General features: G+C 51.1%; 12 protein-coding genes across 12 annotated transcripts; 5 read left to right on the top strand and 7 right to left on the bottom strand.

Moving 5' to 3' along the window:
* Nucleotides 1-891: 891 nt before the first annotated feature.
* On the bottom strand, nt 892-2,508 carry P153DRAFT_345726 (ribosomal protein L15). The gene is made up of 3 exons (XM_033666097.1): nt 2,154-2,508; nt 1,944-2,100; nt 892-1,889 (listed from the first exon to the last, which is right to left on the bottom strand). Exons 1-3 carry the CDS (start codon nt 2,462-2,464, stop codon nt 1,374-1,376), a joined length of 984 nt encoding a protein of 327 aa, XP_033521353.1. The 5' UTR covers nt 2,465-2,508; the 3' UTR covers nt 892-1,373.
* Nucleotides 2,509-3,043: 535 nt separating this feature from the next.
* On the top strand, nt 3,044-4,625 carry P153DRAFT_74102 (GroES-like protein). The gene is made up of 2 exons (XM_033673375.1): nt 3,044-4,279; nt 4,333-4,625. The coding sequence occupies exons 1-2, from the start codon at nt 3,403-3,405 to the stop codon at nt 4,512-4,514; spliced, it is 1,059 nt and encodes a 352-aa protein (XP_033521352.1). The 5' UTR covers nt 3,044-3,402; the 3' UTR covers nt 4,515-4,625.
* Nucleotides 4,626-4,803: 178 nt separating this feature from the next.
* On the bottom strand, nt 4,804-5,407 carry P153DRAFT_388277 (uncharacterized protein; the record flags this gene model as incomplete). Its single annotated transcript, XM_033670739.1, has 3 exons — nt 4,804-4,933; nt 5,020-5,142; nt 5,208-5,407. The coding sequence occupies 3 exons, from the start codon at nt 5,405-5,407 to the stop codon at nt 4,804-4,806; spliced, it is 453 nt and encodes a 150-aa protein (XP_033521351.1).
* A 299-nt stretch (nt 5,408-5,706) lies between these two features.
* Nucleotides 5,707-7,659, top strand: P153DRAFT_359279 (24-dehydrocholesterol reductase-like protein precursor; the record flags this gene model as incomplete). The annotated part of the gene is made up of 2 exons (XM_033666858.1): nt 5,707-5,779; nt 5,999-7,659. 2 exons carry the CDS (start codon nt 5,707-5,709, stop codon nt 7,657-7,659), a joined length of 1,734 nt encoding a protein of 577 aa, XP_033521350.1.
* Nucleotides 7,660-8,175: 516 nt separating this feature from the next.
* On the top strand, nt 8,176-8,946 carry P153DRAFT_359278 (uncharacterized protein; the record flags this gene model as incomplete). The annotated part of the gene is made up of 1 exon (XM_033666857.1): nt 8,176-8,946. One exon carries the CDS (start codon nt 8,176-8,178, stop codon nt 8,944-8,946), a length of 771 nt encoding a protein of 256 aa, XP_033521349.1.
* Nucleotides 8,947-10,227: 1,281 nt separating this feature from the next.
* P153DRAFT_345716 (PLC-like phosphodiesterase) lies at nt 10,228-11,757 on the top strand (the record flags this gene model as incomplete). The annotated part of the gene is made up of 1 exon (XM_033666096.1): nt 10,228-11,757. The coding sequence occupies exon 1, from the start codon at nt 10,519-10,521 to the stop codon at nt 11,755-11,757; it is 1,239 nt and encodes a 412-aa protein (XP_033521348.1). The 5' UTR covers nt 10,228-10,518.
* Nucleotides 11,758-12,173: 416 nt separating this feature from the next.
* P153DRAFT_296995 (uncharacterized protein) lies at nt 12,174-13,190 on the bottom strand (the record flags this gene model as incomplete). The annotated part of the gene is made up of 2 exons (XM_033664129.1): nt 12,174-12,648; nt 12,730-13,190. The coding sequence occupies 2 exons, from the start codon at nt 13,188-13,190 to the stop codon at nt 12,174-12,176; spliced, it is 936 nt and encodes a 311-aa protein (XP_033521347.1).
* A 340-nt stretch (nt 13,191-13,530) lies between these two features.
* Nucleotides 13,531-18,178, bottom strand: P153DRAFT_433437 (uncharacterized protein). The gene is made up of 13 exons (XM_033673022.1): nt 17,690-18,178; nt 17,311-17,621; nt 17,105-17,262; nt 16,834-17,057; nt 16,700-16,778; nt 16,480-16,652; nt 16,136-16,242; nt 15,832-15,959; nt 15,276-15,780; nt 14,997-15,220; nt 14,810-14,946; nt 14,574-14,757; nt 13,531-14,525 (listed from the first exon to the last, which is right to left on the bottom strand). Exons 1-13 carry the CDS (start codon nt 18,130-18,132, stop codon nt 13,743-13,745), a joined length of 3,456 nt encoding a protein of 1,151 aa, XP_033521346.1. The 5' UTR covers nt 18,133-18,178; the 3' UTR covers nt 13,531-13,742.
* A 1,485-nt stretch (nt 18,179-19,663) lies between these two features.
* Nucleotides 19,664-21,163, top strand: P153DRAFT_368974 (uncharacterized protein). The gene has a single exon (XM_033668656.1). It carries the CDS (start codon nt 19,943-19,945, stop codon nt 20,999-21,001), a length of 1,059 nt encoding a protein of 352 aa, XP_033521345.1. The 5' UTR covers nt 19,664-19,942; the 3' UTR covers nt 21,002-21,163.
* A 257-nt stretch (nt 21,164-21,420) lies between these two features.
* Nucleotides 21,421-23,467, bottom strand: P153DRAFT_368973 (DUF1692-domain-containing protein). The gene is made up of 3 exons (XM_033668655.1): nt 23,134-23,467; nt 22,417-22,968; nt 21,421-22,355 (listed from the first exon to the last, which is right to left on the bottom strand). Exons 1-3 carry the CDS (start codon nt 23,216-23,218, stop codon nt 21,823-21,825), a joined length of 1,170 nt encoding a protein of 389 aa, XP_033521344.1. The 5' UTR covers nt 23,219-23,467; the 3' UTR covers nt 21,421-21,822.
* A 110-nt stretch (nt 23,468-23,577) lies between these two features.
* P153DRAFT_399031 (uncharacterized protein) lies at nt 23,578-24,571 on the bottom strand. Its single transcript, XM_033671694.1, has 2 exons — nt 24,491-24,571; nt 23,578-24,401 (listed from the first exon to the last, which is right to left on the bottom strand). The coding sequence occupies exons 1-2, from the start codon at nt 24,512-24,514 to the stop codon at nt 23,820-23,822; spliced, it is 606 nt and encodes a 201-aa protein (XP_033521343.1). The 5' UTR covers nt 24,515-24,571; the 3' UTR covers nt 23,578-23,819.
* A 178-nt stretch (nt 24,572-24,749) lies between these two features.
* P153DRAFT_345695 (uncharacterized protein) lies at nt 24,750-25,669 on the bottom strand. The gene is made up of 2 exons (XM_033666095.1): nt 25,340-25,669; nt 24,750-25,245 (listed from the first exon to the last, which is right to left on the bottom strand). Exon 2 carries the CDS (start codon nt 25,216-25,218, stop codon nt 24,898-24,900), a length of 321 nt encoding a protein of 106 aa, XP_033521342.1. The 5' UTR covers nt 25,219-25,245; nt 25,340-25,669; the 3' UTR covers nt 24,750-24,897.
* Between the last annotated feature and the right edge of the window lie 308 nt (nt 25,670-25,977).

Raw genomic sequence — 25,977 nt, 5'->3', positions numbered from 1 at the left:
CCCCGCTCCACTAAATACCTGAAAAGTAGGTAAGACGGGGGGGAGGGGGCAAAGTATGCTGGTCTCCTGCAGACGACGACTTGGAGGAATCCATCGAAAAGGTCATCCGTATCAGGCCGATCCTTTTCCTCACATCTGACTGTATCACGGGCTTCAAGGTCCCCTAGGCCACGCCGTAAAGGTACATGTACTTTTCTGAATGAGGGGCAGAGTGCAGAGGGCACAAGACAGGGTCATGTTGAGCTTAGACTTTGGACCACACAGCGCCACACTGTCCGGCTCGATTCGCCTCGACTTGACAGCTTCGTGAACGGTCCGCTCGGCACGCATTATGTGATAAAAGTTGTTCCTTCCAACATGGATCAGCAAGATAAAAATCCTACACACCACCACCATTCCATCCACTCCCCAGCAGCACCGGAGGACGAACCACCGACTCCCAGCTCGGTCTAAACAGCCATCGCGTCGTCAGTATGATGACTACCAGGGCGATGTACACTTGCGATCGCCCTGCCTTTCCGCCGTCGTCCCCCGTCATTCGATAGATCTTTTTCTCAACACGTCTCAGCATACATACACACAATACATGCAATCTCCCCCAACCCACCCTAGCACATCCCATTCGTCATCCTCCATATCACAGTCCTACCGCCTATCGAGCACATTTACATTCGACCCCCATGCATTCATGCAGAAGACACTGTACTATTGCCAGGTTAGTCGTAAAACAGACTACTGTTTGTCACATGGTTCACCACGTCGCACAAACGAATCGAAACGAAACGAAGCACTACGCTAACCAACAAACTTGTCCTTGTCTGCTCGACACGCGCCATTGTACTCGCATCACTTTCATCTACAGCGATAGATATTTGTCCTCGCTTTGCCCTTCATATTAGATACACGGGTCAGCTTTGTAACTCACAGCTTGATGCATTGCTTGATTGGGAGTATACATATATGTTGATTGTAGTGCTTACGACAAGTACCCGTATCTGTCACACAAGTGGCTGACGCTGCGTCGAACTCTGTTTCCTGAGGGTGTGGCATGTGTATATACCGGTCTGAAGTTTGTGCATTGGGGTATAGTGTCTTGAACGTTGTTCTTCCATTACCGGACGAGAAGATGCATTACTTGTAGCACCGTGCGTGGTTCAGCTCACAACACACAGTCTGGATGCAATATCACAAGGAATTCCGCTATCACAACGGACAAGGAGCAAACGAGTTTGCAAAACCACCTTCCCAATGCATCGCCTGCACCAGGCCTTGCTATTCGCAATATCGAGGTCTTGTTAAGACCTATAGATGTGTGTACAGTTACATGAGACATACACCAGGCTCCCTCCCGCCAATCCAACTCAGCACAACAACTAGAACAAACGGTTGTCAGCACTAGCCTTGGCCGCGTCGCGCCTGGCACTCTGCTTCTTTCGATCCTTGGCCTCGCCTGGCGGTTTGAAGAACAAACTCGGGCTCTCGCCGTCCTTGACCATGTAGTTGAGATAGCCCCTGTGGGCGGGGTCCCGGTAGTATTCAATGTCCTTTCTCGCCGTTGCGTCGGGTAGCCTGTACTTGAATTGCTGGTTGACATGCTTCATGACGGCGATCAGGGCGTCCTTTTTGTTTTCTTCCGGGGCGGATTCAAGGGCGGACAGTATGGGAGAGGGGATCAAGTTGGCGTTGGACGTCGATGCCAGCGCTATCAGAGACGGCGGCGATTGCAGCGAGATGGTGGGGTGGGAGTCGCCGCGTAGCACACGCTTGATGCTTGTTGGGGAGTAGAAGCGGGTCGTGACGCTGCCGCCGAGGGATTCGATGCGGGCTATTGCTTCGGCGGAGGCGCGGGACACGACTATGTGTATCGGAGACGTCAGTTGCTCAGGGTTCTGTGGGAGTGTTGTCAGTCAGGTTCTTGATGCAGCGTCGTGCGGTAAACGTACTCGTGCCAGCAGCTTCACGCCGTGTCGCTTGACGCCGTGCAGACAGCGCGACTTGTGCAGTTCCTTCATGGTGATGGGCTTCGAGGGGTCGAGGCGGCCCTGGTCGATCCACGATTGTATCCGGTCGAGGTTGATGGGCGACATTTCAACTTTGAATCTTGACCAGTCAGCACTACCCCCCACGACACAATGGGCTCGCATGCGACTCACGGATTGTACACGCCCCTCCCCCTCTCCGGCCTTGTAATGCTCTCAGGCGTCTGGCCACCCTCGAAGCCCGCGGGCACCTTTCCGTGCGCATGCTGACCCTTCTGACCACGCCCTCCCGTCTTTCCCTTGCCCGAGGCCGGCCCACGGCCGCGGCGGATCTTCTTGTTGTAGGCGCCCTTGTTGTCCGAGAGCGCCGACAGGATGGACGCGCATCGCTGCTGGGCGGGGACGAGAAATGGCCTGACGGGCGTGACTGCTGGCTTGGGCGCAATGGACAGCAGCGAGAAGGCTGCGCACAGTCGAGGCGGCATGGCGAGGGGCTGTATGGGGTTGCGGGTGCGGGATGCGGGCTGATGAGGGCCCGTCGTGAGCTGCCATTGAGAATTAATTCCATGCCCAGCCTGACGCTCACCTCCGCGGCCTTGCCTGTTTCGGACAACACACCACGACAGCTCTCTTGCACATGGTCACCGAGACAACAGCATCGCTATATCAGTACGACAGGTTCTTCCTCCCCAATTGATGGGTGAATCGCGTGCATCCAACACCCACACGATTGATCGAACCATGATACCAAATCATTGGTGACCAAGAGGCGCTCAATCCCAAGAAACCACCTTCAGCAGGATGGTTCTTGAATCTACGACACTCACAACAATGAAGTCGTGAGCAAGGCCAAGCTTGGAACATCTTTCAGACTGTACAATTTTCTCGTTCCCTTCCTTGAGCGGCTCTACTACCTCTGCTAGGATCCTCACGCCCAGGTGAACCTGGCATTCGAAATACGGTCATTGCCTAGTAGGAAGAGTACTTAGCTTAGCAACCCAGGACACCAAGATACTCTGGGAAAGCCACGATCGTGATGGCGTCACAATTCCTCGATCCAGATCAGGAGTCATACACATCTCTCAAGATCTACTATCTACTCGATGAACCAACACTCAAGAGCAGATGCCAGAGTGGGGCAGATTTTGCTGCTGACTAACATTATACTAGTCGATCCAGCCACTTGCGAAATCCGGTCTTCAGAGGCGTGAGTGGAGCAAAACTTATAACCCAAAGTGGCAGGCCAGATAGCATCCGGACTTCGGTGGCTGTTATTGGTACATTTCGGCTTCCTCCGAACGAGGGGCGGCGGGGTTAGCTATGGAGGCTGAGATAGCACAATTGTCCACAAAGATGCAGCTGCTGCTCCCGTATTCTCTCTTGCTAACCGTCGACCCATATCCTTACTTTACTCTGTGACATCATGTCTGAGCAGACGATTCCGAACACGCAGACGGTAGCCTGGGTCGAGAACCCCAGCCCAAGCTGTGTCCTCCAGATCCGCCATGACGTCGAAGTCCAGCAGCCCGCCGCCAACGAAGTCCTTGTGAAGCTGGAGTGCTCGGGTATCTGCCACTCTGACTGCATGAGTGTCGAGGTGCCTGGGAAATACACCCCAGTCCCTGGCCACGAAGGCGTCGGGTACGTCGTGAAGCTGGGTCCCGGCGTCTCGCAAGACTTGATGGGCAAGCGTGTGGGTGTCAAGTGGCTCTACAGCGCCTGCAATAAATGCACAAGCTGCAGGAAGGGGAGGATTAACCACTGCGCCAGTCAGCGCAACACCAGCCGGAGTGTGTGGGGCACACTGCAGCAGTATGTAGTCGCGGACGCCGACTTCGTCACCCACATCCCCGCTGGCGTCTCGAGTGAGGTCGCCGCGCCGCTGCTCTGTGCTGGTCTCTCGCTCGCAGGCGCAGTGTCGAAACTCACGCCAGAGGTTCAGCCCGGCGAATTCGTTGCCATCATAGGGGCAGGCGGCGGGCTAGGACACATCGGCGTGCAGATTGCGACCATCAAGGGATACAAGGTCATTGCCATTGATGGTGGCAGCGATAAGGAGAAGCTGTGCAAGGAGATGGGTGCTGTGGCCTTTGTCGATTACACGAAGCAGGACGTCGTGCAGACAGTGAAAGATCTGACGGATGGGGAAGGTGCGCATGCCGTCATCTGTGTTGCTGGCAGTGAGAAAGCATACCTCCAGGCGCCGTCGCTTGTCCGAAATTTCGGCGTCTTCGTCTGCGTTGGTCTGCCTCCGGACAGCTTCATGTTCCCAATGAGTCCAATACACATTGCGAATCGAGGTATGACATTTCCTGACTCTCCTCACGTTCTTTCAAACTGCTAACACGGACAGGCCTGGTAATCAAAGGCTCCTCAACAGGTACGGCCGCGCAGATGGATGAGCTGCTCCAGCTCGCCTTGCAAGGAAAGATTACGCCCAAGATCGAGGTCTATGACTTCGCTGAATCGCCCAAGATCATCCAAGAGCTACAGCGATTCGAGGTAACAGGTCGTAAGGTTGTGCGTGCGCCTTGATTACCGACTCGATTTGGCTCTGTCTGTGTAGGATTTCCGGGTATGCACTGCATTGGAGTTGGTTGGTGTGTTGACGGTGGATGCGGTCCAGAAAAGACGGCGCACTTGTGAAGGCGCGTCACTCATGAAAAGTATAACGGGCGTATATCGAGAGGCATAAAAAAGTTGTATGTTCTGCTGGATTTGCCATCAGTTCTGATGCCTGGCTTATTGGTAATTACATGTCTGCCATGCTCTGTCCTTTCCTTTATCCTACGTCAAAAACTTGTTCTCTCTCCCAATGTCTTTCTCAAGCACAAACTGGTTGCGTCCCAGGCGCTTCCGCCGCATTGTTCGGATTAGTCTGTCCACACCCCTTCGCCGTACCACTCAACGTATCATCCACGGCGGCATTATATGCAGAACCGCAATTCGGGTCACTATCTCTCCGTCAGCGACACACATCCTTACGCCTTTGCTCTGATCCACAAAGCCTCGCATATTGAACGAAACGACAACGACGTACCTAGCACCCCCCTTAGCATTGTTGAACCACGAGCACGCATCGTGGGAGAAGCAATCCTGCGTATACGCATTCCCGACGGCCGTTCCAGTGCATCCCGCGCCGCAGCGGCCATTGCAGCTGTAACTATCCAGCAAGTTAGCTACTGTTGTCTACTGTACATTTCATCATTTGGAAACTAGTGTACGTACTCCCCGCCATTCAAGCTATTGACCCCGAAGTTGCTACCGACAACGCCAGTCCATCTGCAAGTTTTGCCCACTGCGTTCGTCCATGTCGCAGTCGCTGTCGCACTAACCTTTAAGCAGGTCACGGCACGTTTCTCGACGATTGGGTTCGCTGAAGAGAGAGTGCAGAGGAAAGCAGCAAGAGTCAGAGGAAGGGGATGCATCGTAGTTGGTATTACTGGAATGGATGATACTATGGGGACTGTAGAATTGAAGGCTACAATATGGTGATCGGATTGAACACTCCTGGTCGAGCTTTATATCCACTTCATTTTGCGACCTTCTTGACACGTTGAATTTTGCGAAGGGCTGTCCGATTGTGACTTCCGCTGGTGCGACTCCTGGAGGACGGAAAAGCATGCTCGATGCGGTGGATAGAGATGCTTAGTCTACATAGTTCGGGCAAATTGCCCCTTAAATATCGGTGTCTTTGCCTGCAAGTTACTGGAAGATGCATACCATGATGTGTGATCCTTCATCGAGCGGGCACAAGATCGAGCATTCATGTCTTCTGGGCATCTGGAGCACAAGAAAACGTATGGACTAGTAGAACTGTCCCGTCCGTCTAGATGGTATTTGGAGACAAGTCCGGCTCGCGACATACAGGGGCCTGATGTTGCGATTTTGCTCATCCAAAAGATCAAGGGTTCTAGTGCTCTAGGATCTCGAGCCCGCACAGGGAAAGAACTATCGAGGAGTGATCTGAGAGACGACGTTGGAATTCAACGCGTCACGCACGCGCTATGTGAATACAGATCGGCGCTACATCCAGACTAAGCTAGATGATCGGAGAAAACCTCAACACCGACGTCTTCAATTCGCATCATCGATCACACATGTCGTTAGTGAACCGTTAGGATGCATCAATGACCTTCTCAACCCAAGTCACTTGAGGTTCCTTCTTACGTTCTTCATGCCTACAATGGACCGTCACGCGCGGGCTGTGGCTCAAGTAGCTTCAAAAGTAAAAGACTACTTCACACGCAAGGAGCCCTTTCGAATTTCCCACGGCTCAACGAACAGCACGCGACCAAATGTCAAGAAACGCGTCGTGGATATCAGTTCCCTCAACAATGTAGTCAAAGTCGATAAGTCGACACGTACAGCACTCGTCGAACCAAACGTACCTATGGACAGGCTTGTGGAAGCAACTCTTCCGCATGGCCTTGTGCCGCCCGTTGTCATGGAATTTCCTGGAATCACAGTGGGAGGCGGATATGCAGGGACGGCAGGCGAGAGCAGTAGTTTCAAGTATGGATTCTTTGATCGAACCATCAACGAAGTCGAAATGGTTCTTGCAGATGGTGAAGTTGTGAAAGCTAGCGAGAAAGAGAATCGGGATCTGTTTCGTGGGGCAGCAGGAGCGGTGGGCACTTTAGGCGTTACCACGCTTGTGAACTTGAAGTTAGTCGAGGCGAAGAAATTTGTCAAGACTACATACTATCCTACACGCAGCGTGTCTCAAGCGGTGAAGGAAGTCAGAGAGCAAACAAAGGGTGAAAATGGAGAATCGAATGACTACGTAGATGGTGTTTTGTTCAGCAAAAAGCATGGAGCAATCATCACCGGCGAAATGACAGACGAGCTTCCCCCAAACACCAAGCCACAGACTTTCAGTCACCCCTGGGACCCATGGTTCTACCTTCACGTCGAATCTCTCACTCGCTCTTCCACCTCGCCCATTGTCGAATACATCCCGCTGGCAGAGTACATGTTCCGCTACGACCGGGGCGGCTTCTGGGTCGGTCGGTCCGCCTTCAACTACATGCGTTTCCCCTTCAACAAGTATACCCGTTGGTTCCTGGACGATTTCTTGCACACACGGATGCTGTACCGCGCACTTCACGCTTCTGGGATAGCAACGCGGTATATTGTACAAGACATGGCGCTTCCATATCCCAATGCGGAGAAGTTTATCGATTACACCGACAAAACATTCGACATCTGGCCAATCTGGCTGTGTCCGCTCAAGCAGAGTGAGCAGCCGACTATGCATCCTCACACAAAGGGCGAGCTGAAGGACGACCAGATGCTCAATATTGGGCTTTGGGGTTTTGGACCAAAGAACCCGAAAACGTACCTCGAGAAGAATCGCGCTCTGGAGAAGACACTGGGTAAAATGGGGGGTATGAAATGGTTGTACGCACATACGTACTACAGCAAAGACGAGTTTTGGGCACAGTTCAACCGCACATGGCATGAGGACCTCAGGCGCAAGTACAGAGCCGAAACATTTCCTGGTGTATATGACAAAGTGCATGTCGATATCGAGAAGCACATGCAGATGACGAATAAGGATTGGGGAATGCGTCTGAGGAACGTCTGGCCGCTTGGGGGTTTCTGGGGTATTTGGAAGTCGATCAAAAGTCGAGACTACGAGATTCACCGAAACTCGACTTGGAAGTGGAAAGGCTGAGGCCTGTCGAGGTACCCGCAACGATCAATGTCATGCAAGTGTGTAAGATTTGGGGCGCTGAAGGAGCCGGCCAGCGGCTTAGGCTGCGATGTAAATGGGTGTAATAGTTGGTGGGCAAGTCGTCTGTGAAGTTGAGCAGGAATGGTGGGTGTAACGAAGTTGAGCTGGAAAGGCGAGTGTAAAGAAGTCAAGTAAAAGGCGAGTGTAGGATTTAGTGGGGAAGAGAGTTGTAGAAATGGATGTGTATGAGGAACCTATCACGGATGAGATTGTCCGCTGGACAGTCGTGGCGCTTGAGCTATGCGGAGCAAGCTTTTGGACACACCTGAACCGCGCCAGACCTGGAGTTGGATTTGGACATCGTGAGGTGGGGTGGGGTGAGGTGAAAGCAAACAATTCGGTTAATGCCCTCTCGAGGCAGAAACAACAATCTCAATCTCTGCACCACGCTCCTCACAACACGCCTTCTTCTTCTTCGCATGCAGTAGCTCAAAATTATCCTACGCCCCAGCCATCATGGCCGACTTGGCGTTTGCCGAAAACGGAATCGACGGGATTTTCCTAGGCGCTTTCAAAGATTTAGCATACAGTGTTCTCCGAAGCCTCCCTAGCGATACCGACTCCAACGACACCACAATCCCAAATTCTGTGCACACGATTGCTACCCAGTTGAACCGGGAGTTCGCTAGACTTTCCTATGTTGTCGAAGTCATCCAAGCCCGGTTACACGAGGACCCAGCATGGGTAACAACAGCGATCAGAGCGTACGAGCTGCTGACCGTATTCATCGACGACGACTTCACGCACCCAGACCCGCAGATGCAGGGCCTTAGGGGAGCCTTCCTGATTCGGTACCAACTCATGCGAGCGTGTCAGGTGCAGTTCGGCGAGATGATGAGGATGGAGGTGTGGAGTCTGGGGTTTATCGACTTCCTTGGCCAACTGTGTAACACAGGGAGAATTACAAGTCTAACTCCTGGGATCGCGCTCAACGTTATGGAAGGCATGGTGTGTTCTGGTCATCTCGCTCTACACGACAACTTCGATCTCCTCGTTGGTTTCGTCCTGCGTGCGGGTCCGTTCCTTGATACTCAGACACAGCAGTTTCGGGATCTGCTGACGGAGAAAGTCCAACAGCTTCGGCAGCGGACGAACAACATCAGCATATCGATGCAAATGGCTGTTTATGGTATCATGCAGTTGAGGGAAAAGGGTTGGTTGATGGAACAGTTGGATGGCGGAACCGCGCAACAAGATCCCATGAGTATGGTCAGATGGTCGCCATAGATGGACGTCAGGGTTTTCTAGCCAGAATAATGACAGATAGAACCTTCAAGGCAGCACTACAGCCATCAGGTTGGATTGAAAGCTTCAGATGGCTGGATTTAGTCCATAAGGAAAACACGTGCAAGTCCTCAGATACACGCATAGATTCAAGCTCTCCCAACTTAGCTTACTCCAAGCGCCAGCCATAGGTGAGCCGAAGGTTGATCGTCCTCAAAGCCAATCATGGCCCATTTGCTCCTTCTTTCCCTGTCCAAAAAAACGTTCCATTGCCCTTCACTTTCACAATCACCTTCGTTCCCATATCACTAACAACCCAAATGTGACTATTAACATAGCGGCGCTAGTATTGATGACACAAGGCACAGAACAATAGTACGGTAAGTTGAGACAATCGCCAGAGATTCTCCAAAGCAGTACGGTCTGATTGATGGCTTGCATGGAAAGACTACCAAGCGGTGGACTGAAGCAGCTGTTGTAATCTCTTTCTACAACTACAATTGGACATCTTTACCATGGCTATGCTTGACTGAATAGCCATGTGTAAAATATTGCTTTGCAGATAGGGCAAAATGTCATATGCTGAATGGGTTCTGGCAAAGACAACGAGTGATAACGTCGCGACTAAGAACGCGTATGTGGGGGTCATGACGAAGAACCAACCAGACATGGAGATATAGAGAATCGACACGAGGCAGAGCATGTAAACCAGCAAGGTATAACTTAGACGAATGCTGAGGCGAAATACGACATTGACGCTTCTTTGTAGCTTAGCCAAATTCCATCCATGGCTGAGCGAAAACAAAGGTATGGGATGAGGATGCAATGTTTTCCATAGCCGTTTCCGAGAACGAAGCTAAAATCCTCGAACTCACATCTCTCTAGTCCGTTGTCCGAATGAGGTTCTAATCAACACTACAAGCGTTAATACGAGAGGTTCGTCTCTTGTAAGATCGTTGTCATTCTCCCTCCCAGCGTCACCAATCTTCTATTCCGGTAAGTCATCGACAGAAATCACTGCAAAATAATCTGCAGACTTCCCCAGTAGAAAGTCTATATGTGTATGAGAGGTAACAGACGTCGATCACATAACCAAACGACAACGACAGTGGTTACCAAACTCCCGGTCGGTGATGACGTACAAGAAGGATCCGCCAATACGATCCGTACATGTTCATGTCGGTTCCTCGTCGGCCTCACGACTCTTATCCTGTCGTTTCTCAACGTGCGAGTCGACGCACATACTTGGCACCTGGGCAATCTAGCTACAAATCGAACCACTTCGCCTCGCTTGGTATAGTTCTCCGCTCTCACCCTCGACATCCGCAAGCCTCTATGCGTTTTTAAAAGCCACCGTCGGGGTATCTCCCCCACGTGTGAGGACTTTGTCGCGCACATGGATCGGAGCGACTGGAGCTCGTGCCGTGTGGCTACCTTGCGTTGATAGATGTCCGGATAGAATGCGGAGCCCTCGCATCTTCGTGATGTAGATAAGAAGGCCGTAGCCGCAGGTTTATTGTCCTGCAGAAGCAGTTTCTCCCAGTTCTCGGCCATTGAGTTTGTGGGTTGTTTGCGATGCGTTCTTTCATTGCTTCATCGGTCCTTGCTGGCCTCGCGTCCGCTGCCGTTCTCCCTCGAGGCGGCGACTATAGCCACAAGAACAAACCCGTAAAACTCAATGTCCAGGTGGGAGACCGGCCGTATTTCTTGGTTAACGACATGGACGAGGGTCCGCTGAAAGAGAAGCTTGAGAGCTGCTCGGAAGGACCATTCAAGACATCGGATTTTGTGTTTGCGCATCGTGGCGCGTCTTTATTATTTCCCGAGCATACCTACCCGGCGTACAATGCTGCGCATCGACAAGGAGCCGGTGTCATCGAATGCGACGTTGCGTTCACAAAGGACAAGCAACTCGTCTGCCGCCATGCGCAATGCGACTTGCACACCACAACGAATGTCCTCAATACCACACTAGCAGACAAATGTACCACGCCTTTTACACCGGCTGGCAATGGCACTGAAGCTACAGCTAAGTGCTGCACTTCTGACTTCACTCTCGCAGAGTTTCAGACGCTGTGCGGCAAGCAGGACGGCTTCAACGCCAACGGGACGACTGTTGACCAGTACATGGACGGCACACCGTATTTCCGCACCGACTTGTACGCCAGCGGTTGCCCAAAGCTCATGACCCTAAATGAGTACATTAAGGTTGTCGACGACTGGGGCCTCAAGTTCACGCCTGAGCTCAAGACGCCCGAAGTTCCCATGCCATATGACGGATACACCCAGGAGCAATACGCACAAGACATGATCAATGCATTCAAAAACGCTGGCATCGATCCCAGCCGTGTATTCCCTCAGTCGTTCCTTCCAGCCGATATCTTCTACTGGATCGACAACGAGCCGGAGTTTGCCAAGCAAGCCGTGTACCTGGACGAGCGCGTCGACACAGCAGAAGGCTACGCAAATGCTACTGCTAGCCTTCCTGCTCTCGCTGAGCGTGGTGTTAAGATCATGGCGCCGGCTATGTTTGCCCTGACCAAAGTCAATGACGAGGGTGAAATCATCCCATCCGAATATGCCATTGCTTGCAAGGAGAATGGTCTGGAGATTGTTGCTTGGAGCTTCGATCGCTCCGGTTGGTTGCAGATTGACGGTGGTGGCTACTACTATCAATACGTTGCTAACGTCACCAACAACGACGGAGATATGTATACCGTGCTGGATGTTCTGGCTCAGCAGGTTGGCATCAAGGCTTTGTTCTCGGATTGGCCGGCTTCCGTCACGTACTATGCCAATTGCTTCGGATTGTAAGGGGCCTGTGTTCGGCAAGGATGATGTCCAAGAGTTGCGTAGCTAAGGGGGAAATACATATTGGAGATAGGAAAATGTGATGACGATCGCGAAATGTACATAGATATGAGACACCTGTCGAGCGCGTATCCTGACGCCTGAATGGAACCCAATCCCCACACACCCAAACACGCCGGTTGCACATGAGTGCACTGACTTAAACAAACTGAGATGAGACACCTGATGACTGAGATATCTCGATGTCTTCTACGAAAGACAGAAAAGATTGCGTCTTAGAGAAGGCAATATGATAGAACAACTCCTGAGGGTTTCTTGCTAGTACTCAGCCGCCAGATACCTCATCACGGCATATTGAACGGAGTGAAACAATGGCACCGGTCATTGCCCTGAAAAATGCAGTAATCGTCGACAACATATCATACCTCATCCTCCAACCCTTCTTGTCCGTCCGGTCGTCTCAAAACAACTCGACTCGAACCCATTTCCCACTCAACACCACAACTCGCATACGGCAGCATCAATTCAAAGCACTTCGGTTTCGTAACACTCCTCACGGGCTGCAGCAACTGCTCCTCTAGCTCCACCCAACTACTCTCCCACATGTCCTGCGGACTCGGGTCGACAACAACAACATACAAGTCGCGGAGTCCCTGCATACTTGCTATGATGGCCCATCCCCGCTCCCACATCGCCGTGTCCTCCCGATACGCGACACGATCAGCCGGCCCGCGACGCAAATAGGGAAGCGCACGGATCGTCCAGCGTAGCCGCAGTGTGCGGATTTGGTTCAGACGGGGTTGCGGAACGGCAGTGGGAAGGTGGAGGAGGTGGCTCATATGGAGGAGAGAGAAAGCATGCGAGCGGTAGAGATACGGCACGGCTTCAGAGTACCTGGTAGGCAAATCCCCGGATGAGCTTCCGTAGTCATAGCATGCAAGGAGAAAAACAATGAACGAAAGAAGAAAAACATACATTCTCCGACAAGCCATTGCTATGCTTAGCCCCCCACGGCTCAAACGCCCGTTCCCCTTCCCACCGCCTAGCACGCGACACGTGCATTCCCGCCCCCCGCCATCCCCGCCCTCTTCACACACAAAGTGCCCGAGCCTCTTCTTCGCGCCAAGCGTCAGATGCACACTCTCCGCGCCCATGACGTATTCGTACACTTCCCTTCTGATTTCGAGCGGGAGCATGGCGAAGAAGATGCTCTGACCCTGCGCGAGCGTACGCGCATCAACAACCTCATCGGGCTCTGAGCGCAACGAGAGCGTAGACTTGCGATTATGAACGGCACCAAGAGGAGATGGATGCGGAGACGACCGGAGCGAGAAGCGCTTGCGCGGTTTGCTTTTCTGCGAGGAAGAGTCCTGCGCGGGGAGGTCGTGCGGGACCCAGCGCACTCCTGGGATGAGGTTGATGAGCCTGGCTTTCATTGCGAGGGTCCTCTAGGATGGCAATTGAGGAGATGCAAGGCCTCCTGTGCATGTCAGGTCGACTGCGTCACTCTTTAAATAAAGATGGAGATACCTTAGTAGGAGGCAAATAAGCTTATTTATGCAATGACCAGCTGAAGATGAAGGGTGGCAGCGGGTTGGCTCCGCGCGGGGTTTTCATGATTGGCCATCGCTGAAGCTTGTTTCGTTCAAGCTCAACCCGGGATGCGAAGACGATCAACCAAGGATGCTTCGTCGTGTAAGAAACGGTACCTGCTTTGGCGAGACACGTAATTAGAGGGCATTTACAAACTTGTAACCTCATTCTACATTGCGGTAGCTCCAGTTTCATGACGCAACTTGATATTTCACTTCTGCCACCACAAAACGTGATACCACTATGATACATGATAATCATCGCAGGTGGTACAGCGATCTTGACATGTATCGACTTCATTGCAATTTTAGGCATACTGGCTGTGTCATATGAAGTTATCTGCTTGCGACTACTTACAGCATCACATGTCTTAGTCTGGATACACTACTCTCTTCTCATGACGCCCCAACCTTCTTCGCCTCCTTTTCCTTCTCCAACTCTTTCTGTAACTCAGGGTTCAGAGGATGCTTTGGGTCATATCCAACGCGTTTAACGATTCCAAGGCCTTTCGTCCGACCCTCGCGGAACAGTATACGATCTCCGACCGTCAGATACTCGGGCCGCTGAACAAATTTGAATGCCACCTGCGCTCGATCACCTGTTCGTATGTACTGACGATCAATGTCGATGATAGCACATGTCTGAGAGACTGGGCCAACGTGCAGCATAGCCTGGTACTTGGTCTTGATGGTGGTGGCGTGGGACAAGATAAGTACTTCGGCGACGAACTCACGGTAAACTTTGGGGTTAGGAATGATACCCGTCGTCGGATCGGGCTTGTCAGGTTTGTGGAGAACCACCATGCCTTTCCGCACGTCTTTCCTTCGGACATTGCGCAGTGCGAGACTAGCCGACTGGCCAGCTGAGCATCCAGGGACCTGTATACGCTTCCGCTCGATAGATCGTACTTTTGTTGTTGTGAATTGACCAAGGCTGTCGGGTCCAATCAGGATGGTGTCACCAGCGTGAATAACGCCGGATTTCACTACACCTGAAACGACTGTACCGACGAACGGAACAGAGAATGTGTCGTTGACATGGAACTCCAAGGGTGCAGAGCTATCGTAGTTGCCGTGGTGCGGAAGAACGTTGAGAAAAGTACGGACTAGGTCGAGATTGTGACCCGTAACGTTAGACACTTGGAAGATGGGACATATGCGCCGAGAAACAAATTGGGTCTAATCTGGTCAGCGTCTGGCGCTCGATGACTATAACAGGAAACTTACAGCAGTATTGATGCACTCTTCTCGATTCTTGATGAAGACGGGAATCTTTCGAGCGCCTGGAGATTTGAGAATTTTGCTTAATTGAGTGATGGTCTGTTCGAGAATTTGCGGCGGGCAGATATCGATCTTGGTGATGACGACCATGACCGGGACATTGAGCGCCAGAGCAATTCCAAGATGCTCTCTGCACAATGTTAGCAATGCCGGGTTTGTCGGTTGGTGTTCATGACACGTACTTGCTCATACCAATCACTCCGTTGTTCGCCGCGACCATAAGGAGGCAGTAGTTTGGCTCGCTCGAAAGTAGGCCGAAGACGGTAGTACGCAGATATCTTTCATGGCCCGCCAGATCGGTGAAGCTAATCACTTTCGCCTGTACGAGTCAACGGGTGCTCCAAATCTTCAATTTCAACAAGAGCTTACAGATCGACGTCCAATCTCCTCCCAGGTGAGCTTCCTTCCAGCAACGGTCGAGACGACAACATCACTCTTGCTGTCGAATCCCATGATCTCCATGCCGACTGAACTAGTTCGTCCGCTTTCGATTTCATGCTTGTGTCGGAAGAGATTGACTCGTGCTTTCCCGCGGCCGTCGTCTAGCCCGCCCTTGACAAGCACGCCGAGCATGGTGCTTTTGCCAGCATCGACTGCGAAAGTCAGCTGGTTGTGTAAGGCATAGAAGAAAAGTACCACCCGACTCACCATTTCCGACGACTGCTATCCTCGTCTCAATGACATCGTCTACGCCCTCCGGCCGCTGGCGCACAATCATCTTGCCACAAACTCCCGTGTCCTTCGCGTCACGGGGTCCGACTTCGACGTCGCCACCTACGTTCCGCGTCATCAAGAGCTTGTAATCGGCCTTGAGCTGCTCGCAAACGGTTCCTATTCTCTCCAAGGCGGCGTCCCAATTCTCTGTGGTGAAAGCCATAGACTCGCCGCTGTCTTCCAGCCCGACGTCGAACATGACCTCGCCATGGCCCTCAGTCAGGCGCTCTTTGACGTGTTCGGCAAGGGCAGCGACATTCTCCTCGTCAGGGCCTATCAGCAGCGTCTTCAAGCGAATGTGTGTCTTGGTGTCGTCGGTCAAACCGAGCTCGTCGAGGATGCTCAGCTCGTCATGGTCCTCGAGCTCGGCGGGGGCCTGGCCTGGCGGACGGCGCAGTGCCTGCTGCTTCTGCACGTAGTCGGCGAATTCGCTCAGCGCCTGTCATGATCAATTAGTAAGCTGCAGTAATCATGTTACACGACTGCATACGGTCTCGCCCTTGCGACGCTCTACCGGGTTCTGCTTCGCAACGTGGTGGTGTCGTGAGGTCATGGCTGTTGTGTGGGTATGTGTAGTTCTGTCAGGTTCTTGTCCGTAATATTCGCCGTAGTAATGAGCTGTGTCGTATGTGCATTCGGTGTGAATGTTCCATGAGATGTCGTGCAGCGTTCATTGAAGGGTGGAGAGTGCTCTGGATGGCCGTGGGGTGCTCAGGTCAGGCACGAGCGACGGCGGGAGAGCTGCCATTTAGTACCGTCGAAGCGATGACGCATAGACATTGTCTTTGACTCACAACACCACAGGATGACTCTGGGGGCGTTGATTGAGAGTCGAGCCCGAGACATGACTGTGTCGTATTCAATGTCACGTTGTTGGTAATGCGCCCTTACACGTAGCTTCCTAGCAATCGCCATCACCATTTATGTGATGCATTGTGCACTCAGCATGCAGAAGCAGTAGCACTAGGACTCACGATTCTGAGATCATTGATCGGTGATATAAGAAATACTTTGGATACATAAAAATCGTTATTGAACCTGCTAAGCAGCACGGCGCATTGCTGAACACCGCGCCTTGTCGCGCCCTCGACGCGCCTTCCTTTCCGCCTCGCCAAGCTACCTAGCGTCATCACCTCACGATGCTGCTGCTGCAACCCCTCGCTCACTGCAGTACTTGGCCACCTCCTTCTGCAGCGTCTCACGCTGTTCGTTTGCAAAGTCCATGATATCGCTGGCGCCATTTACCGATTTGCAGAATTCGAACGTCTCTGCCATCTGCGCCAGGACAGCGCCAAGCTGGTTTGGCAGCCACTGCGACACAATCAGTACATGTACATCAAACATTATATCAAACTTACAGTTACAATCGGACTTCCTCCAGTCGCTGTCGGATGTGCCGTTTGCTTAAGGATATACTCACGAGTGAAGGACCAATGTCTGGTTCAATTATTGATTAGTTTCCAATCAGAAACCCGAAGAGTAGTGATCTTACCTCCAACGGAAGTCGCGGACTTGATCAAGAGCCTGGAGATAGAGAGCAGCGGAAACAGAGTCACCCTTTGCAAACTCTCTGACGCCCGCTTTCTCAGCGCTGTCGCGAACACTTTCCAGAAAGTCGCGGTGGTTGCCAGGTCGGTACTGACGGAAATCTTGGAGAATGTCCGTCAGAGGTGATTGTGGCATCTGGATTTGTAACAGATTGTCGCACATTGGGATCTGACCGTTGTCAGTAACGGATCTCAAAGTGAGTATGGGTAACATACCATGCTGTCGTTTGCTCCGGATTCACCACGGAAAGACATCGGCTCTTCACTGACTCCCTCGTAAATAACGCCGTTTGGAAACATTGTCTGTTTTGTAATTCCGAAGATGAATGTGCGGAAGTTAGTGTATCCATTGGGTTTGCTACGCTTCCACATTGCTAGACGATTGATCAGTGTCTTTCAACAGCATTCGCTCATGTACTTACTGTTCATCACAGCGTTGACGTTTCTTAACCCGCCTACCAACGTCCGTAAGCCGTCATCAAACCGCTCTCGATCATTGCCCATGCAACTTTCCAACATCTCAGAAGCGCCCTTCACTAGTGCACCAGACTGCTTCACCATCGCGATGTGAACAAGAACAAAGCCCGCCTCGGAGGAAGTGGGATCCAAACCATGCTCAAAGGCACGAATCAACCTTAGATTGTCATAGTCAAGACCTTTTTCGGGATCCTCCAGACGGTAGTTGAACAACGCGTATGAACCAGCATACTCCATGAAAGGCTTGAATCCCGCACTGATGATATTTGTATTAGCCAAAGTCACACCAACATAAGAAAATCCTACAAAGATAAGAGTACTTACAGCTCAGCGACTTTGACAATTGGCAATGCGATGCAACGGGGCAGTGACTGTCGGCCCAGACCATACGACTCTCCTCTGAGGAACCTTTCGTGACATGGCTCAAGTAGGTACGCCGAGGCCAGGAAGGAGTAGTCACGATACAGGGCGTTCATGACGACAAGGTCGTGGCTGTACTTCTCGACTTCAGCAGTCAGGTCTGGCAACTCCTTCAACACGGTGTCACCGAAGGTGAATTTGGCAAGGAGACCAGGTTCCCCCGAGAGTGTCTTTATTGGCATGCGTTGCAGAAGTGATTCGAGGATTGCAAATTCCTTCGGCAGTTCGATGAGAGGTTCTTGGCGAGGGAGGAAGCCTCGCGTCGTCGAGACCATGAAGGCAGGAATGGAGTGATCATCGGGACGAGTGTCGTTGAGGACAGGGAAAGTGAAGAATGGGGACGTCATGGTAAAGAATTGCGAAAAAGGTCTTCGATATGAGTATGAAGTCTCCTGGAGTCGTTTTGACCTGTTGCAGATTTGAATTTTCGAGTGTGTGTTCGTCTGAGCTTATATACGACAGATGCGGTGATGATTCCGGCCATGAGACAGTATAATTCCGGCCTCGAAAGATTAGAAACGTAATCGCTGAATCAGTTGTCTTCGTCCCATGACAGGTCTCCCAATGAGATCCTGGAATATCCGATCTCAACCCTTGGTATTTCATGATGTTGTTGGCATCGAGACCTTGTCGTCGCCAACACTATGCTATACTCAAGATTGGCGTACGGTTGGAATGGATAATAAAAGATGGTATTTTTACTGAGCGAATGAAACAAAAAGTATTTCATTCGTTGTATTTTCGTCGTCTATTTTATCTGTAGCGCTGGTGGTTGCCATCTTGCTTCTTGAGATGCATCCATTCACGGGTACAAAGACCACGACAATCACCTTCCAACGCCACACCAAGTACAACATGAATTCCCACCGACAACCGATTTCGACGGGTTCCAACATATTTTGTAGTTGCGAACAACTATTGCATTTTGTTTTGTAGACTGTCTCACGCGTGAATGAACCAACATACGAGCATATGCATACTTCTGGCTCCCAACCTTGATCGTTTGCCACCAGTATTCTACCTTCCAACATACTTGCCAACTGTAGATCAGGTTGGCTTCTGTCTCCAAGCACATGGTGAGACTCCACACCAAAGCTCAACACCAAGGATGTTATGGAATCCCTTATCGCATACCGGATCTCGGAATGACGATGCCGATCACATGACATCGCCCATACCAGATCCCTGGGCCGACGTCATGTGATCGGGATCGTCATCCGGCAATGGGAATGCAACACAATTCGGACCGAGCGATGATAACAAAGTATCTTTACGCATCACCTGACATATTTATGCCACACATCGCGATACCTTCTGTTCGATGAGCGAAGCTTTGTGACCAGACGATAGAGGTTCTTGGAGGCCTTTGCATTATGAGAAGACTCCATAGTCAACCAATGAATAAAGTAGGCCGCGGAAAGCCGAGCGAGCTCTAGCTGCGAGTCCGTTTATCGGACGTATTCTTTGTTAGATTGTCGTTACTGTTGCAGATCTATTTCATGTTTGTAGCATCCGCTTAACTGCTGCGATATTGATCGACCCATAGGCGCAGGCGGATTACGAGTACATTTAGAGACTAGAGGTGTACATACGCTAGCATATCATGAGGTTTAGTCGTAGGGCTGGACGACCTCAGTAAGCCTTGCAGTCACCAAAACATAAGTAAACGGGGGCTAAAGCTACACAAATTGGTGGATCAGAACAAAGGTTGTAAGGCGCAACGCTAAACCTCGATCATGAGATTGCATGTACACTGTGAGGCATTCCTTATATTGTGTTAACATGAAATGTATCTTTCAGCCTCCGTACAAAACCCGGACTTGGAGTTGCCAAGCACATAATGTATGGGTTCCAGCTGCCAACTATTCAGAAGTGCTGTCTTCAACGACCGATTTCGAGAACGACCACTGCCAACGTTGCTGCGCAGCTGCGCCACGCGGGTCAGTCTCAACATGGAGGTGAGTAACGCGTCTCGCGTAGGAGTCATAGGAGTCATACACGCAGAGCATCGGCTAAGCCTCGTTGTCCCATTGCCTATAACTTTGGATTCCGTTTCATCTCAGCCTTTCTTGCTGCTTTGTTTGCACGAAAGAAACTATCGAAACTAAAGTGGCATCTGGGTGTTCAGCAATACGTGCCGTTGATCCTCGACCAACTATGGAGCTCCCAAACGAGTCAACACTCTACCCAAAAATCACGAACCACATCACAGACATCATCAAAACTTTGCAACATCTGAACCAAAACCCCGAGAACCTCGAGGAGGAAGTCCATTTAGAGCCAATTTCCATTGTTGGCATGGTCAAGCTCCATGGCACGCACGCAGACGTACTCGTCTACAATGACGACAGTATCGTCTTCCAGTCGCGCAACATCGTCCACCTACAAACCTCAAAAGACAACCAAGGTTTTGCAAAAGCGATGTCGAGCAAGACAAAGACCCTCCTGCGGCTACGCAACCTATACATAGCGCGCTGGACGCAGCTAAATCCAAGCGCGACGCTGGACCCAACACACCCAGTTCTTATAGCAGGAGAATGGATCGGTAGCAACATTCAAAAAGGCGTCGCTATTTCCCAGCTCTCCAAACGTTTCGTCATCGTCTCAGTTAATATCAACGGGAAATGGGTGAGGGATTCAGATTACATCGCCATCACAGTACCAAACCAAGACATCTACAACGTTTCCCGCGGTGGGCGATTCCGTGCAACACTGTACCCTGATGACCCTCAACGAACGCAGACTGAGTTGGAAATAATGGCTGAACAAGTCGCCGCAAGATGTCCTTTTGCAGCGACTTTTGGAGTAGATGGCGAAGGCGAGGGGCTAGTATGGAAACTTGCTCCCGCACAATACAACGCCAACCCAGCACTTTGGTTCAAGACCAAAGGCGGCAAGTTCAAGCCTACATTTGCACACCCGCCGAAGAAGCAATCCGAGACTGAAGAGGAGAAACGGCATGTTGCTGCGGCAGCGGCGGAAATATGGTGCTCGGAGCAGCGTTTGGAACAGGGATGGGATATCTTGAGAGAAAAAAGCTTTGAGCAAGGTATGAGGGGGCTGGGGGAATTTTTGAAGTGGATGCAAAGGGACATTCTGGTTGAGGAGAAGACGTATATTGTGGAGCACAAGGTGGATGAGGCGATGTTGAGGATTGAAATTGCAAAGATTGCGAAGCCTTGGTTCATGGCGCAGATAGCGAGCAGTCGGGATTGACAGATTGACGCTTTGGGTTGTCAAGTAATGTTACGAGCTTACATACATCATGTAGGTCATTGAGAAAGTGAGTCTCCTTAGATCTTCAATACAATAGACAAAAAGAACACATGTATCCTTAGTCTTAGTCTGTATGCCTGCTCTCTACTCAGTCTTCGAAACACAGACTTTGTGCTTCAGTCTCTCTTGCTACAATTTCTTTTCCTCGTAGAGACATCGTAAGCATAGAAGCGTAGTGAGGCTGCGTACGCTTGGTACGAGACTATGACTCTCTAAAGCGATTGATAAGTGGACATCGCGAGGACGGATAAGATTGGCAATCAAGAAAGCGGACGTGGAGTTCAAATCAAGTGTCAGAAAGGTCAAGTCGACCGAGCTGGAGAAGGGGCACAATGCCAGGCCAGTGAAGGAAATTGCTCGGTGGTGTGACTGCTTGCTTTTGTCAATCTGTTACTTGTTTGCATTGTGACTTCTCCCCTAGTATGCAGTCCAACGTCACTGCTAGCCCTCGAGGTTCCAAATGTGCCGTGACAATCCTAGCTGTGCTTCGATTGGAAAACAACTAGGTCTATGATCACGCATAGCCGAAGGCACACGATGTGCGCTAGAGTAGCGGTCCGTCCAATTCTATAGACATCCTCTCTCAAAACAGTAGGTAATTACCGACAGAACGCGAATCACTCGAATGAACTGTGTAAACACATAGTTACTTTCGAAACCTACCCCTTGAGTTCTCCAGGTAAGAGATTCCATGACAGGCCCACATTCCGGTCCACAAACGCCACAGATGCAATGTTGGTCTAAGACTCCTCTTCAATAGCTTATTCCCACTCCTTCTTCTCCCTCGCCGGCGTGCCCAACATGCCCAACCCATGTCCCCTATCCCTCTGCTTCCTGCCCCAAACTTCCAGCCCGATCTCGTACATCTGCCACGCCCAGCTTCCTGCAACCATCACACCACTGATAACATTCACCAGCCTGACCACGAGCCTCCAGAAGCCACCCCACTCCTCCACTACGCTCAGCATGATGGGCTCAATGTCGAACTTGACGAAGACGCCAGGCACATTGTTCTCCGGCACCGTATGCGATTGTGACGTTGCCGCGTACTGGTTTGTCTTGATGGCATGGGTGCTGAAGAGGGAGCCGGCGGTGTTGCGGTCCGCATCGAGGAGGTGGAGTTTTGACGAGTCATCGGTGTAGATGGTGGGCACAATAGAAAGGTAGTATTGGAACTTGTAGAAATGGTCTTCTGGCGTGGGGGTCAAAGCGATAGTGTTGTCGAGAGGGTTGGTGAGGGAGGGGTAGTAAGGGCCAAAGGACATTTCGCGGATGATGTGGGAGAAGTTGAATGCTGGGTCAGTGTTAGCAAATAGGTTTCGTCATCCTCGTATTGGTGGTTGTGCGGAGCTTACATGTGTGGTCCAGGTGCTCTCCAAACTCCATATACCCGTGTCCTCGCGCTGTGATGTGGAAGTCACCCTGCACTTTGTTGCCGTCCAGACTTCCGAATATTCTACACGAGTCGGTCAGGCCCTTGATCCTCGGTGTCTTGGAAAATTTCTTCTTCTTCGCTTTGCCCAAATGGTCATGCACATCGCTCAGCTCTTCCCAGCCCGGCTCATCGCCTTGCTTGTTCAGCTCATGCGTGCCCCTCTCCATGTTCTTGCCCGTCCACTGCCCCCAGCTCGTAGGGTCTTTCCTCAGCAGATCGCCAGCCAGCGTCCGGTCACCAGCTGCGTCTTGCATGTTGACGTGCAGGTCAGCACAGCGCATGGCAATGATAACATCGAGGTTTATTTGCATGTCATGCGATACGCCTTTCTCTACGGAGAATGATTGTGTGGTCGTGCCCGCGAACCATCGCGCAATTTCGGTCCAGGCGAGCCAAATGCACGTTAGGATGAGGGTTACGGTCCACCCGGAGGAATTACGACCTTGTACAAGGTATGTCTTCTTGGTCTTGGCTGATTGACTTGTTAGTCGATACTCCAAAAAGATCTGATGTAACGCGCGTGCTCTGACATTCCAATCTCAATTCCACCAGCGAGGCTAGATCATAGAGCATACAGAGAGGCTACATGTCGCAGCTCCTCACCTCCCACTATTTAATCACAATAAGATCTACTTACGAAAGGCATCGAAACTCGACACAATCCCCCCCTTCGCAGTCCCAAACGCATCCTCATCGAGGCTGCGGTCCCCGAAATCGTTCATGTTGCACACTCAGTCGCGTCTTCTGAGGGCACAGCAGACCCAATCGCGACGGAAGAAACCGTGCAGTTCAGAGGAAAGAGCGGTTGAAAAGTAAAGGAGCGACGTTGGAGGATTGCGCGGCCAATGTTGGATGTTCGTGAAAGGACACCTTGGGAGTTTCAGCCCTACGCGGTGCCAAGCGCGGAAGAGGCCGGATTGGGAAAGACCGCGTTGAGGGGGTTGAAGTACGCGGAATTCAGCTATATTTATCTCGAAATAATACGCGACTAAACTTCAAGCTCAACTACCACGAGTTAAACAAAATTGTAAGCGTATACTGGTTATACCTAAGGCATACAAGTTTTATACGAGCTTTGCCTGTAATTATCAAGCTATCACAAGATTTCGCCGCATCTCGGCTTTGGGTATTTTATATAAGCGAGAACATCATTCTCACCTTCACTCTCAATCTACTGAACCATACGTGTAAAGACAGGACAAGGTTGAGCATTGCAAGGGACTACGCAGGAATATGTAGTTGACATGCTCGTGGTCACGATACGCTAACGAAACACCTTACAGACGGGTATCTCTCTTAACATGTTGTCATATCATCAACCGTCTACGCAGATGTGTCGCCTCCAAGCGCACTGAACTTACTCTCCCCTGATTGTGGGGCATCTTTAGGCCCACCAGTCACCGCATCCTTCTTCCCAAACTCCGACTCGGCTACTCGTCCTGGGTCCTGCATCGTTCCCACCTGCCCAAACACCGTCCGTCCGTGTAGTTCATTATCCTCTGTTAGGTTCGCGCCCTTGGGCTTCCCATCCTTAACATCGCTAGGATTTGTGCCCGTAGGCGCCACACTGGCAGCGCCTGGTCCGCTTTTTACTGTGTTCCACGTTGGCCCTACGCCGGACTCCTTACCCAAGCCCTTGATGCCGAGCTGCTGTCCAGCCTTCAGCTGCGACTCCTCGCTCCATCCCTCCTGCGCGCCACGAGTCTCAGCATCGATAGCAGGATCGAGGCGTGTCGCGTTGGAGGTGTCGGTTGTGTTCGTGGTTGTGGAGGCGGAGGGCTGCTGGGAGACGGCGGCTTTGGGATTACCAGCACCGAAGGAGGAGGACTCTGCAGCAAGGGAGTCGGAGGTTACGGTACCGGCAGATTCGTAAATGACGTTATTAGAGGCGGGGTCTGTAGTGACCTGGATGTGTATTAGATGCGTGCCTTGGAAGACGGATTGGTGGCTGCCGGGTGCTGACTCGTTGGGGCGGAAATAGTGATTGTACATACCTTCTGTCCATTTGTGGAAGACATGTTGATAGTTGTGTTCTGAAAACTTGGTTCAATTGCAGAATATGGGAGTAGTTGCGGGTCTAAGGTGAGCAGTTGTAGATTGTTCAGAGAGAATGGTCGTCGCAGTCCTCTTATGGCTTCTAAGTCGTGAACAGAGCGCGCTTTGCGTCATGTTGTGACGTCAATTACGTGTGCGATCGATAACAACTCCGCTTTCGAGTCTCACCACAACACATATCACACCATGTTGAATACTCATTCAGATTCAATTGTTCATTTCTGCAATTGATGTAGCCAAGGAACAACAATAATGAGAGCTAATTAGAGCAGACATGCTCTCGCCTACCCCATAGTCGTAAATCGTAAATCTAACCCCAAACATCCTGTATCAAGATGTTCGGACCCTACTTCGCACTCGGAGGCGTACCGTAATCTTTTCCGGTCGTCTGCGCCAGTCCCTTCTTATTCTTCGCATCTCTCGTCACAGCGTCATTTGGGATGCCCTCCAGCCCATCGTGTGCCTCACGTCCAGCAGTGAACGACGAAGCATCGCCCGACAATTCACCTGAACCGACATTCATAGTGCTTGCACTGGCGGAGTTGAAGTCTGAGGCCGCAGGGGGCTGTTCTGGAAGAGGCAGGTTGGCTTGAGCCTTGTCGACGGCTTCCTGGTTGCCAGTCATGTCGGTAGTAGTTTTGGAGTAGCCTTGTTGGGAGGAAACCATTTTTGTGCTTTGCGTTGAGTTGAAGGACTAGGAAGGTGTTAGCATAAATGTATCGGTTGATATGTTGAGCTATGCTCGAGTTCGAAGCCTTTTGATAGAGTGACTTCAAGTGAAAACTTACGTTGCTGATTTACTAATAAACTAAGACGTAGTAGGTCGAAATACGGGTTGTTAGATATTCTGAACTAGGTGCTGGATTGAGATGGAGTTTCCAAAGCCATGTTGCGCATTTATAGTATATGAATGTTTCGGTGGGTCTTGTGATGTCAGAACTACTGCATAATTGCACGATGCTCATCGTTCGGCTGCCTTCATCGAAAATCCTGCCAACACACTGCAGGCCGTGGCGTCATCGGGCAAAGCTTATTTTGTAAAACTGGAGCATGTAAACCTTGTGCTATATGAACATCTAAGCGATGGGGCGCCCCAAGGTTTTCGACAGACATTGGGATATCATGGAAACCAAGGAAAATTAATTCATCTTGCAAGAAAACCCTGTTTGAGCGCAATACCGGCGAAACAGCCTCAATGCTGATATCGATTAGAGTGGATGAATCACTATCATTTCTAGACCTTTGTTTCCGTAATGATAGCAGTTCGTGTATGATGAGGGTGTCGACTAATGGGATGAGCTTTGTGATAGGAAAATGTATGCCTTGGTGGGTTGACTGTTGGCTATTTTGAATAATATTTGATGGTACTTGTCGATTCCACCATCTACGTCACATAAAACAACTAATGTGTATGTCAAATCTCAAG

Source organism: Dothidotthia symphoricarpi (assembly GCF_010015815.1).
Source record: "Dothidotthia symphoricarpi CBS 119687 unplaced genomic scaffold P153scaffold_16, whole genome shotgun sequence".
NCBI classification, from domain to species: domain Eukaryota; kingdom Fungi; phylum Ascomycota; class Dothideomycetes; order Pleosporales; family Dothidotthiaceae; genus Dothidotthia; species Dothidotthia symphoricarpi.
This window is presented reverse-complemented; position numbering and strand designations above follow the sequence as displayed.